Source organism: Pipistrellus kuhlii, unplaced genomic scaffold, assembly GCF_014108245.1.
Source record: "Pipistrellus kuhlii isolate mPipKuh1 unplaced genomic scaffold, mPipKuh1.p scaffold_m20_p_10, whole genome shotgun sequence".
NCBI classification, from domain to species: Eukaryota; Metazoa; Chordata; class Mammalia; order Chiroptera; family Vespertilionidae; genus Pipistrellus; species Pipistrellus kuhlii.
Window position 1 is genome coordinate 57,212,441 of NW_023425405.1, and position 12,900 is coordinate 57,225,340.

The 12,900-nt window shown below is 46.3% G+C and overlaps 1 protein-coding gene across 9 annotated transcripts; it reads left to right on the forward strand.

Moving 5' to 3' along the window:
• The first annotated feature begins 294 nt into the window (after window positions 1–294).
• Window positions 295–12,682, forward strand: RP9 (RP9 pre-mRNA splicing factor). Of its 9 annotated transcripts, none has more exons than XM_045578650.1 (7): window positions 345–509; window positions 2,905–3,483; window positions 6,864–6,993; window positions 8,388–8,479; window positions 10,855–10,916; window positions 11,851–11,985; window positions 12,090–12,682. In XM_045578650.1, exons 2-7 carry the CDS (start codon window positions 2,956–2,958, stop codon window positions 12,286–12,288), a joined length of 1,146 nt encoding a protein of 381 aa, XP_045434606.1. In that variant the 5' UTR covers window positions 345–509; window positions 2,905–2,955; the 3' UTR covers window positions 12,289–12,682. The 9 variants fall into 9 exon arrangements, 8 of the variants coding, with proteins under 8 accessions (XP_045434610.1, XP_045434612.1, XP_045434611.1 ...); XM_045578651.1 differs by having other exon boundaries at window positions 11,854–11,985; XM_036429901.2 differs by lacking the exon at window positions 345–509 and adding an exon at window positions 5,563–5,593 and having other exon boundaries at window positions 3,249–3,483.
• The last annotated feature ends 218 nt before the right edge of the window (window positions 12,683–12,900 follow it).

The following is a 12,900-nucleotide window of genomic DNA, read 5'->3' on the forward strand; positions in this document are numbered from 1 at the left end:
CGGCGCCCCGAGGCCTTCTGGGGGTTGTAGTCCAGAAGGGCGGAGGCCGAGGAGGACGGAAATGGGAAATGTCAGATTTCTACTAGGCGGGTAGGCGGGGCTGTCAGGAACCCAGGCTCCGCGCTCAGCTCCCGATCCTCGGCGCTCGTGGGTGGGACTTTTATGGGAGAGATTGGGGTTCAGAATAGCAAAGCCTCTGGAGCGACTTCATCTTTCCCAGCCCGCGAGGCTATGTCCATGGCCTGGGCTGCTTGGGCGGCGGGGAGCGGGGAGAGGGAGAAGGGATGGAAAGAGGGGAGAGCGGGAAGGGAGCTGGCTCAGCACATACTCACCGTGAAGAAGACCCCGAAGGTGGAAGATCAAGACCTTTGAGGCTGCAGGGCAAGGTTGATGGGTGTTTTATTTTTATTTTTTTCCTCCTGGAAAAAGTTATTTGTACATGTCTCCTCGTTACATGTGCTGAATATTCTCTTTAGAATATACTTTGGGGTGGGTTTCCTGGTATATAGGTGTGCTAATGTTCAACTTTATAACTGAATATAACGGTTAATGCCAATTTTTCCAACTTTTTATGGGCTCTCCCCAGATTGTTGTTGGTGCCAATTCAACAGCAACAGGGATCCCCACATTGGTGTGTGATGACGCCGGAAACTCGGAGCAAACAGTTCGGTTGTGACACAGCCCGGCGGTGGGACAGCTCAGTGGTGCTGCAACTGAACTCGGAAGCCCCACCGCTGGGGCGCAGAGGCACCCCTGGGCGATGCCCAGTGAGATGTCGGCAGCTCCAGCTAAGGGAACGCAGCCTTCAGTGGAACAATTCAGAGGGGAGATGACTTATAAATCCCACCCCTGGTCCCTGATTGGTCCATCCTCACGCAAACGAGAATTCACAGTTTGATTTGTCCCAAAAGTATTGTTTGGATTGGTCCAAAATACAGCTCTGATTGGACAGGGAAATTCTCAGTCTTATTGGTTGAAGTAGGAATCCAGGAACTCCTTTGGAAAGGCTGGCTCAAGTGCAGGAGACAGGTCCGTGCTGGGGGCAGGTTCAGCAGAGGCTTCTCCCTGAAGCTGGCTGGCCTGAGAGGTCCTGTTAGAATCAGCTGCTAGGCTTTTTTTTCTTCTATTCTTTCTTCTTCTCCTCCTTCTTCTTCTTTTCTTCTTCTTTTTCTTCTTCTTTTTCTCTTCTTTTTCTTCTTCTTCTTCTTCTCTTCTTCTTCTTCTTCTTCTCCTTCTTCTTCTTCTTCTTCTTCTTCTTCTTCTTCTTCTCTCCTTCTCCTTCTCCTTCTCCTTCTCCTTCTCCTTCTCCTTCTCCTTCTCCTTCTCCTTCTCCTTCTCCTTCTCCTTCTCCTTCTCCTTCTCCTTCTCCTTCTCCTTCTCCTTCTCCTTCTCCTTCTCCTTCTCCTTCTCCTTCTCCTTCTCCTTCTTCTTCTTCTTCTTCATCCCAGTTAGCCACCAAGAGCCTTTTCTTGGTAGGTGTCTTCTTTCTTAGGGCCCAAACTTCTTTACTTTCAAAGTCAGTGTAGGTATATAGCCTGTGATACCAACTTTGTAACTTTAGTCCTTGCTTTTTTCACTAGATTTAACTTATACACTTTAAAGTTCCTGTCTTTCACCAATAATTCACATTACCAGTAGGAAATGAAATTCTAAATCATGGCTTTTCTTTTTTTTTTAAGATATATTTTATTGATTTTTTACAGAGAGGAAGAGAGAGGGATAGAGTTAGAAACGTCAATGAGAGAGAATCATCGATCAGCTGCCTCTTGCACACCCCCTACTGGGGATGTGCCCACAACTAAGGTACATGCCCTTGACTGGAATCGAACCCGGGACCTTTCAGTCCACAGGCCGACGCTCTATCCACTGAGCCAAACCAGTTTCGGCTAAATTATGGCTTTTCTTAAAGATACAAGGAATTCATGGAAAGCATTAATTTCTAATACTTTGATATTATTAAACCATCACAACATTGAATATAATAAATAAAATGTAAATTACTTGGACTGCCAATAATAAAAGCTTAGGCAAAGTACTAATCCCCAATTAAAACTCAAATGACTGAATTATTTCTAGTTGAATAATGTTCATAATATCAGTGAGAAAAAGTCTTTAAAACCACTTAATATAATTCTTTTTTAAAATATATTTTATTGATATTTTACAGACAGGAAGAGAGAGAGAGCTAGAAACGTCGATGAGAGAGAAACATCGACCAGCTGCCTCTTGCACACCCCCTACTGGGGATGTGCCCACAACCAAGGTACATGCCCTTGACCGGAATCGAACCCAGGACCTTTCAGTCCGCAGACCGACAGTCTACCACTGAGCCAAACCGGTTTCAGCTGATATAATTCTTATAAAGAAAAAAATATGGCCCAGCCAGTATGGCTCAGTGGCTCAGTGATTGAGTGTGAGGTCACGGTTCGATTCCTGGTCGGGGCACATGCCCAGGTTGAGGGCTCAATCCCCAATGTGGTGCATGCAAAGGGCCACCGATCAATGATTCTCTCTCATCATGGATTTTCTCTCTCTCTCTCCCTCTCCCTTCTTCTCTGAAATCAAAATATATATATTTTTAAAAAGGAAAACAAAAAGTATGGAATAACACTGGAAGGAATTTTTACAAAAATATGTATAGGACTATTAAGTGGGGCTTCTTCTCAACTATAAAATCAGGATGATTGACCAATGTTACACCAACAAATTCAAAAAAAAATTTTACATTAAAAAGAGATAATATGTAAGAGCAGTAAACAGTACTTAAGTTTTCAAAAATAAAGACAACTCTTATTAAGGGCTTAACTCCATGAGCAGGACATGAAAAGCATTCAATGTACATTAGCTTTTCATTTCCAGTGCCCAAGCCTTGTCTAAGTACAATAAACACTAGGTTTCAACCAGGGATCGCATACTAGGGAATTCCTACGGAGAACCTTCCTTTCTCCAAAACTGATGGCTCCTATCGCTTGTGCGGAGCGCCTCCTGTGTAGCCACTGGGAGACTCAAAGCACCTGCCCAGGTCGCGGAGTGCAGGTAGGACGCGGGTGGGAAGCGCACAGTAAGGCTTCAGGCGGCAGCTGGGGCGCCCAGGCCTCCCCGCGGCCTCCGCCAGGGGGCGCTACCCCCTCGGGCACCCACCGGCCCGGCAGGCGTTGGGGCCGGGCGCTCGGAGCTCGAACTTCAGGCCTCCAGGCCGCACTGCGGGGGAGGCTACCGGCCGGCGGCGGCGGGAGGGGGCGCTGCGGCCCGGCGGGCGGGCGGGCGCGGAGGAAGTGCCGCCTTCGCCGCCGCCGGAGCCGCGCGGGCCGCGATGTCGGGGTCCCGGATGTCGGGGTCCCGGCCGGGGCGCGGCGAGCCGGGGGCCGGGGGCGCGCGGCGGGCGCGGGAGCCGCCGGAGCAGGAGCTGCGGCGCCGCCGGGAGCAGAGGCGGCGGCGCCACGACGCGCAGCAGCGGCAGCAGCTCCAGCACCTGGAGTCCTTGTGAGTCCGCCGCCGCCGGGCGCGGGAGGGCGCCGGGGCCGGGGCGGGCGCTCGGAGGCCCGGCTGCCGCCCGTTCCCGTCCCGGGCGGGGGCTGGGGGGGGGGGCGGTGCCGGCGCCCGGGCCGCTGGGCCGGAGGGAGCGCGCCCCGCCCGGCTCCGGGGGTGCGGGAAGGGAGGGCGGGGGCGGGGTGCGCTCGGGTTTGGGGACCGAGCAGCGCGCAGGGCCCGCTGGCACCTGCCCTGGCACCTGCCCTGGGTGTTCAGCCTTCCGGGTGCTGAGGGGAGAGAAGGCTCAGTGCTGAGCGCCAGGGCGGGCTGCCATGGGGCTCGACCGCTGCACAGCCATCCGGATGGAGCATGCCCACCTGGAGACTCTTCCAAAGAAACCCCACCTCGGCGCTCAGAAACCCCAGGAGTGTTTTTAAGCACTTGGCAAAAGAGGAGATTTCTACCCCCCTTCCCACTTGGGAGGATCTCATTCTTTCTCTCTTATCTAAATATAGCCTTCCTGCAGCTCAGAGCAACTTATTACCACCTGAATTGGAGAATCGTAAGGCATCACAGATGGTACAGAATAACGGGCCTCCGGGGACATGTTTTATTTTCTAAGGATCAGCTACAAAAATAATGCAGACGTTTTCACTGTGATATCGCAGAAGGCAACTATCAATACATAGTAAACATTACTATTCCCATTCCCAGATCTTTTTTTTTTTTTTGCCCTCAACCAAGGATATGTTTATTGATTTTAGAGACTGAGAGAGAAACGTAGATTGGTTGCCTCCCGTACTCGCCCTGGGAATCGAACCCGAGACCTTTTGGTGTCCAGGACAATGCTCCAACCAACTGAGCCACCCAGCCAAAGCCAGCTCTGTTGTTTTTAATAGTTAAATATTCCCTCAATAATCGAGAAATACAACTTCTAATTACCACATAAACTAAGAAATTGTTTAGCCCTAAGAAAAAAACACCAACCATGGGCCTTTAAATTTTTGGAAACAGGTGAGAAATGTACTTTTTAAGGACATTGCTAATAATAATAGGTTTCAAAATACACAGTTCCATCATATTGCAAGGGACTTAGGAACTACCCTATCAACACTGAGGGAGAGTTATGCTAGAATAAACAACCTGACAGATGATGACAGTTTGGAACCGTAATTAACTCCAGGGTCTTCTTACCACACGTTTTCCCTGTAGTCTCTCACTTTCCCTTCTTCCAAAAAGAAAGTCATTGTGCTAAGACGGCAGGTGAGTTAGTTTCGGTGAATTTGGTTCTGCCTCTCCACAGGATGTGGGAGAACATCAGTGTGTGTATATGTGATCTCGAGCGCTGGGCATGTTCTATTAACTGCTTTAGACGTAACGTACTTCTACCCTGTTTCCCCAAAAATAAGACAATGTCTTATATTAATTTTTGCTCCCAAAGATGCGCTAGGTCTTATTTTCAGGGGATGTCTTATTTTTCCATGAAGAAGAATACGGTACACATTTATTGTTAAGTGAAAATAAAGGAAATGTATTACCTGTATACGGTACGGTAGTACGGTAGTTGTCAACACAAACCAGACAAACTGTGAATCCTACAGTATCAAGAATTTACTCATTTATTCAGTGACAATCATGTCATCATCTTCTGGAACATCATCATAACAATCCAATTCCTGAATTTCCTGGTGAATTTCTTGTGACTCCATTTCTTTCAGAATCAGTGGACCAAATCTCTCATGTTTAGCCTAGGGGGGCCTTGTTTTCGGGGGATGCCTTATATTTCAGAAGGAAGCCTGTAAGTAGGTCTTATTTTTGGAGGATGTCTTATTTTCGGGGAAACACGGTAGGTTTTTATTAAAAACTAGAGGCCTGATGCACAAAATTTGTGCAAGAGCTTTGCCTGCCCTCCCCACCCACCCCCACGGCCCCTGCCTGCTGTGACTTTGTCTGGAAGGAAGGAAGTCGGTCTAATTAGCATGTTATGTCTTTATTATTATAGATGTCCCTTTTAGTTTGGCCCACAGCTGCTTTTGGCTCGCTGTGTTCCGGTTAACGTGGTTGGTGACGGTCTTTTCTTTCTCTTTCCAGTTATGAGAAACCTCCTCCGGGGCTCATCAAGGTCAGTGTCCTCTCGGCTCTTCTCTCAGACAGGAGTCCCTCAGGGCTCAGCCTCCTCTGGGGTCACCTTCCTTCCCGCAGGTGCCAGGCAGACACGGGCTGTGTCACAGCTGTGCTTCCTGGCCGTTTCTCAGCGGTGTCTGTGCCCTAAGAGACCAGGCGGGCCCACACCTGTCCCCCAGCCATCACACCCCTTCTCCGAGTCTCTGAGGAAGCAAGACTTAGAGGAGTGGTTAAAGGCCAAAATAACCTTTTCTGTTTGCTACCTTTCAATATTAAAAAAGATTTTTTTTAAACATTTTCATTTTAAATTTAATATACATGGAAACCTGAGGGGGGAAAAATCCAAAGGTTAAAGAAAAAAAAGCCTTATACAGGCTCAATCCCCAACTCCAGTTGGGTGTGTGTGAGGCAACCAATGGATGTTTCTCTCTCACATCAATGTTCCTCTCTCTGTCTCTCCCCCTCCCTTCAACTCTCTCTAAAAATCCATGGCTCCCTGTTGGCGCAGCTCCGTGGTTGAGCATCACCTGTGAACCAGGAGGTCAGGTCACCATCCATTCCTGGTCAGGGCACATGCCCAGGGTGTGGGCTTCCCCAGTGTGGGGCGCAGGAGGCAGCCAATCAATGATGCTCTCTCATCACTGATGTTTCTATCTCTCTCTCTCCCTCTTCCTTCCTCTCTGAAGTCAAAAAAATATTATAAATAAGTAAATATCACTGGAAAAATAACTTCAGGTGAGGATTAACCGGAGAGAGAGAGAGAACCTTAAAGGTATTTGGTGGTATAAGTACATTTCATAAATACACCCTGTGCAGTCAAATGCTCTACCACTGAGCTATACCCCCATAAATACACCCTGTGGCCTTCAAGATATAATAATCCATTTTAACTTAACATGCTTTTGTTATTATTCCAGGAAACCTTACTTGTCTAATCCTACACTTTGCCTCATTCCCTAAGACTTTTAAGTTATCAGAAAACTTGTTGTAATCTTAGCATCAGAATTTGGAGCTCATAAATCATTTCCTCATAAACAACTCTAGTACCATTTCTCCAAGAACAGCCACCTGGTTTCTGCGATGTGGTTCTTCGGCACAGTCATCTCCACCTTTCCTGTCAGGTCGTTGTGTCTCTGACCTTGGGAGGTGACTCCTGATGACCTCGGGAGCTCCCCACTGAGAAAGCCAGGCCGTGCTGCGTTCTGAGGCAGGCGGGGCGGGCTCGGTGCTCTCTGGCCATATTGTTTACCCGCTGTTTCCCTTTTCAGGAAGATGAGACGAAGCCGGAGGACTGTATACCAGATGTGCCAGGCAACGAGCACGCCAGGGAATTCCTGGCTCACGCGCCAACCAGAGGGCTCTGGATGCCCCTGGGCAAGGAGGTCAAAGTGATGCAGTGTGAGTGCCAGCGCGTCCGGTGCTCCGAGTGCACCAGGGTGCACACCGCGGCTCACAGGCGTTCTCCTTCCATCTAACGTGCCCTCCTCAGCGCTGGCAGAGTCCCGGCGTGATCTCTGCCCTGTAGAGGGGCTCACACGGTCAGTAAGTGGTCCCGGTACGAGGCGGAGCAGAGAGGCGCTCCAGGCTCTGACTCCCCGTGCGGTGGCCTCCCACGGGAAGTGTGCCTCAGGAGGACACGCGCAGGTGTATTCCTGCAACAGGAAGCACCTTCCGTGGTGGAAACGCCGGGGGCAGGTTCCTCTGGGTCTTGGATCTGTTAGCCCCCTCCGTCCGTCGGTGGTAAGGCTGCTCCAGGTGGCCTGAGGAGCTACAGGCACAGAGGGTGGGGTGCACACCCCAGCAGCACCTTCATCCAGCGCAAGGCGGCATTTGAAGAAAGGGTCCTGAAGCCTTTAAAAAAAAAAAAAAAATATATATATATATATATATATATGGCTTTTATTGATTTTGGAGAGAGAGAAACGTCAACTGACTGCCTCCTGCAGCCCCCCTGCCCCCACCAGGGATCAATCCCACGCAACCCAGGCATCGAACGGTGACCTCCTGGTTCATAGATCGATGCTCAACCTCTGAGCCACACTGGCCAGGCCGAGTTCACTTTTGAGTAGAGACTGATAACGATCTCACTGTCGGGTGGAGTGCCTGGGCTGCTTAACAGAAAACACACTGTTTATTTTATTGCTGAAAACAGCTGCGGAGGTCAGTATCTCCAAGTCTTTCTCATCAGGGGGTTAGTCTTTCAGAGGAGAGTTTCCTGCTGAAGGCCAAGGCCACGTGCTGGGTGCTGGGGACTGCTGTGAGGGACGAGGCGGTGAGGCCGGAGCCTCGGTCTTCAGCCATCTAGTCCTTCCTGTGCTCGGTGTGGCACCTGGCCTTCTTGTGGGCCTGCGGCCTCAGCCAGAGCCCCTCCGCCCGCCGGCTGCAGAGGATGAGCCTGCCTCGCTGGGGCCAGGAGATGCAATGGCCTTTCAGCCAGCCCTCCCCCCCCCCCCCGCCCCGCTGTCCCTCCCCCTCCATGGCCAGAGGGTGCGGCCAGTCCCAGTGCCTCTGGGCTCCAAATGGAAAGCGAGTCGTTTCTGTTCTGCTGGCTCAGAATCCAGTTCTCCAGGGCCTGCTGTCCACGTACACTCTTCCCTGCAGTATAACTTCCTTCATCTTTTACTGCGGTCTCCTTTCACATGCTCCCTGTCCTTGTGGGTCACACCTCTTTTATTTGCTTTTAAAATTGGAATCTAATGAAGAATAACTTTCATATGACGTACTGATACTTTATCTTGGTGAAGTAAAACACATTATCTTACAGAAACATATCCCCCTTTCTCTGTTTTCAGGTTGGCGCTGTAAACGGTACGGTCACCGAACGGGCGACAAAGAATGCCCTTTCTTTATCAAAGGCAACCAAAAGTTAGAGCAGTTCAGAGTAGTAAGTAGAACCCCAGGGTGTCAGTTTACGTTCGCCACAGACGGTGCGTGTCCGTGAAGCAGGCCTTCCTCGGTGAACTGGAGGCTCACGTGAAATGTATTCCCAGAAGCCTTCTGGCCGAAGGACCTGGCGTTAACTACTTCTCTGTTAAATCGTGTTTGTGTGCGAGATTAGTTACATTAACAAGAAACTCTCTTCTTACTAAAGTGTTATTTACTTATGCCCTGGGAACACTGATTCTTTTTTTTCTGAAGCAGACATTCTTATCCTCTTTTTACTTTGGGGAAAAAAATTAAATTTCCTAACCAAAAATCAGGGTTCTGATTTCCTAATCCTTGTCGAGATACTAGATATCTTCCTGTTATAAACTAGAAGTGAGCATAAATGATATTTCCTCGTTACATGTCAATAAAATAGGTCTGTCATTTCCTCACTATATTCTAACAGTCCCCTCCCAGGGATAGTAATTCACCTTCAGTAACTGTTTCAATATATCAGGTATATTGGGATTACCAGCATATATCAAACTGGGGTCCACATTCTTCAGGGATTTTAAGACATTGAAAATATTGTTCTTTCATTTTAATAATCATTGATAGCTGGAATATCAACTGGAATATCAATTTTTATACCTCTCTCACAGATAATTTGGTGATAAATCTAAAAAATTTAAACATACGCCGAAACCGGTTTGGCTCAGTGGTAGAGTGTCGGTCTGCGGACTGAAGGGTCCCGGGTTCGATTCCAGTCAAGGGCATGTACATTGGTTGCGGGCACATCTCCTGTAGGGGGTGTGCAAGAGGCAGCTGGTCGATGTTACTCTCTCATCGACGTTTCTAGCTCTCTATATCTTTCCCTTCCTCTCTGTAAAATATAAATAAAATTTTTTTTTTTAATTTAAACATACGATATTCAATATTTTTTCAAATGCAGAAACCTAAATTCTAAGAATTGATCCTAAGGATTTAACAAAACATCAATATACACAAATTTTTCTGAATGTAGAAAAATAACTTTCAGAATATTTATATGGTTAAAAAATAGAAACTAAATAAAAATAGGCAACAACTTCAATGGCCAATATGCCAACAACATAAATTACTATAACATAAAAATCATATACCTTTTAAGAATTATGTTTTAGAAGAAAGTATCTCATAGGAAGATGTTCATGAAAACTTAAGTGAAAAAGAGAATAGAGCGTTTTATATAACATGATTATAATTTTTTGTAAATTATGAATAATGACTGGGAGAACCACACTAAAATATTAGCAGTGAATAATAGATATTTTTAACTCTGTTTTTTAAGATATATTTTTATTGATTTCAGAGAGGCAGAAGGAGAGAGAGAAACATCAATGATGAGAGAGAATCAATGATCAGCTGCCTCCTGCATACCCCAGGGATTGAGCCTGCAACCCAGTCTTACGCCCAGACAAAGAATAGAATCGTGACCTCCTTGTTCACAGGTCAACACACAACCACTGAGTCACACCAGCCAGGCTTAACTATGTTTTTTAGTTTAATATGTAAAATTTAAATAAAAAAAAATTAAAGATAACTCACATACTATAAAATTCACTCTGTGTATTCAAATTTTAAAGTACTTTAAGTGATTTAGATTATACAGATATTACAGGAATACATTGGCCTTTAACAAAATGGAAACATAATAAGGTTTTCCAGAATTGAAAAGGGATTTACAGTAAGTAGTCTGAAGAGTATCCCTCCAGACCTCTTTTTTGGCACATGGTTTGTGTACCTAATAAATAAATCATTCTTACGTATCATTTTCTTTTTCTTTCTTTTTTAAAATATATTTTATTGATTTTTTACAGAGAGGAAGGGAGAGAGAGAGAGAGGTAGAAACATCGATGAGAGAGTAACATCGACCAGCTGCCTCCTGCACACCCCCCACCGGAGATATGCCCGAAACCAATGTACATGCCCCTGACCGTAATCGAACCTGGGACCCTTCAGTCCGCAGACCGACACGAAGCTCTACCACTGAGCCAAACCGGTTTCGGCTACGTATCATTTTCTAACTCATTTGTTTTGCTTAATATAATTTAATCAAAAGATAATTTCTTTAATATTTCTAATCTTGAATAGTATTTTTCAATATTTCTATGGTTTATTTCCTTACAAAAGATACTAAAATTATAATCCTGTATTTGTATAATTGGAAAACCTTTTATAGCCTTCACAAGTTTAAAGATATGATGACTCTCAGGAAGGATTAAAACCTGTAGAATATAAAATTACACCAAACTGGGGAGGGGAACAAACTAATTTCAGTGAAAACGATTTAATTTTAAATTAACTAACAATCTATGAAGTTTAACCCAACCTTAACTTTCTCTAACCCTCAAGGCACATGAAGATCCCATGTATGACATCATCCGAGAGAATAAAAGACATGAGAAGGATATAAGGTGAGGTTGTCCTGATGATAACAAGACCCTCTTAAAGTTTTACATTGTGTTGAGTTGGAAACAACTATTCCTGTTAGAGGAGTAGTGTAACAAAGGTGGTGCTTTAATTGCGCAGTGCTTGTAGGTCAGGAGCAGTCACTGAAAAGGCCTGAATTCCAGCAACGAGCAAGTAGCCTGCTCCATTGGGTTAGCGTAATGCAGTGGGCATGACCCAGTCTGCTGAAACCATGAATGGTTGATATTGGCAGCCCTCATTCTACTGTTTTCTTTTTTTCTTTTTCTTTTTTTTAATATATTTTATTGACTTTTTACAGAGAGGAAAAGAGAGGGATAGAGAGTTAGAAACATCAATGAGAGAGAATCATCGATCAGCTGCCTCTTGCACACCCCATACTGGAGATGTGCCCGTAACCAAGGTGCATGCCCTTGCCAGGAATCGACGGTGGGACCTTTCAGTCCGCAGGCTGACACTCTATCCACTGAGCCAAACTGGTTTCGGCTGATTGGTTCTCTTTCATATGATTGTTCTTCAGGGGTCTGAGCTATTGATAAACGTAAAGATAGAATGAAAAAATAGGAGGTTTTTACTTTTTCAAATCTGTGGTCTTCAGTTATAATTGTTGAGGTGATAAATTACCTCATATGAACTTGAGCAGTGGGGGCATGATTTAGGAAAGGCTATATCTGTTAGAAGTTACAATAAAAGGGACACTAGAAACATGCAGAAATTGCCTTAGCTGGTTTGGCTTACTGGATAGAGTGTCAGCCTGCAGACTGAAGGGTCCTGGTCAAGGGCACATGCCCGGAATGCTGGCTCGATCCCCAGTAGCGGGTATGCAGGAGGCAACTGTTCAATGATTCTCCCTCATTATTCAACTTTCTATCTCCCCTTTCCCTTCCTCTCTGACATCAACAAAAATATATTTTAAAAAAGAAGAAAAATGAAACATGCAGAAATATTTAGGATAATGGAAAGGATACAGAACACTTTTACACAGCCCTGTAGAATAGGCGTGGATGTGGACAGGAATGGGAAACATGAAAAACTAAAAATACTGTGCAGAAGGAGGTGATTATTGGTCACTTTTTTATCCTCACATCTAATTTTATATTTAAAACAATTCTTGGACGTTGTTATGGTTTCTGGTTCTTTGACCGGTCTTCTCTGGTTAGGATACAGCAGTTAAAGCAGCTGCTGGAGGATTCCACCTCAGATGACGATGGGAGCAGCTCCAGCTCCTCGGAATGTAGGGAGAGGCACAGGAAGAGGAAGAAGAAAGAAAAGCATAAGAAGAAGAAGAAAGAGAAGAAAAGGAAGAAGAAACGGAAGCATAAGTCTTCCAAGTCAAGTGAGGGCTCGGACTCGGACTGACAGCCGCCCGGCCTGTCCGTGTTCTCGGCTCAGAATCACACGCTGTGGCCGAGAACAGAGGGCTGGAGGCGGAGAGGGGGCGCCCAGGACCACATCTGGTGTCACACACACAAGTGACCTCTCACCCACCTTCCCAGGAAGCTGTGACCCCCGAGAGAGACTCTTCCAGGTGCCCAGGCTGGACGGTGCTGACTTTGCAGGACAGGCCCTGCCAGTCCCCCTCCTGCCGGGCACTGTGGCCCGCGATGCCCAGAAAGCCGGGGTGTCAGGACGACAGCCTCTGAGGACACTCCTCCGGGGGCTGCACCTCCACACGAGGCTGCTGAGTTCCCGCTTCAGGCTCCACTCTGGTCTGTTGTTGAAGATAATAAAAGCTCATTATTTATTTTTCAAATTATTTTTTTTATTTCTGAATAATACACGCTTGTGTTCCAAATTTAAATGGCATATAGTTTTCATTTAATTATGAAAACTCTTCCTTCTTCCTTTCTCCCCCACCTTCCCCAGTTCCCTTCCCCAATGGCTACCAATGTTACCAGTTTCTTGTTAATTCTTCCAGATTAATTTTATAAATCACAAGCAAATAAAGGGCTATTTTTTACACAAATGCTC

Excerpts from the sequence above, each read along its gene's own strand:
- RP9 (XM_045578650.1), top strand. The coding sequence starts at position 2,956 with ATGGCTCCTATCGCTTGTGCGGAGCGCCTCCTGTGTAGCCACTGGGAG. Across the intron at positions 6,994-8,387 it reads GGAGGTCAAAGTGATGCAGT|GTTGGCGCTGTAAACGGTAC; the intron begins GTGAGTGCCAGC and ends CTCTGTTTTCAG. Across the intron at positions 11,986-12,089 it reads AAAATACTGTGCAGAAGGAG|GATACAGCAGTTAAAGCAGC; the intron begins GTGATTATTGGT and ends TTCTCTGGTTAG.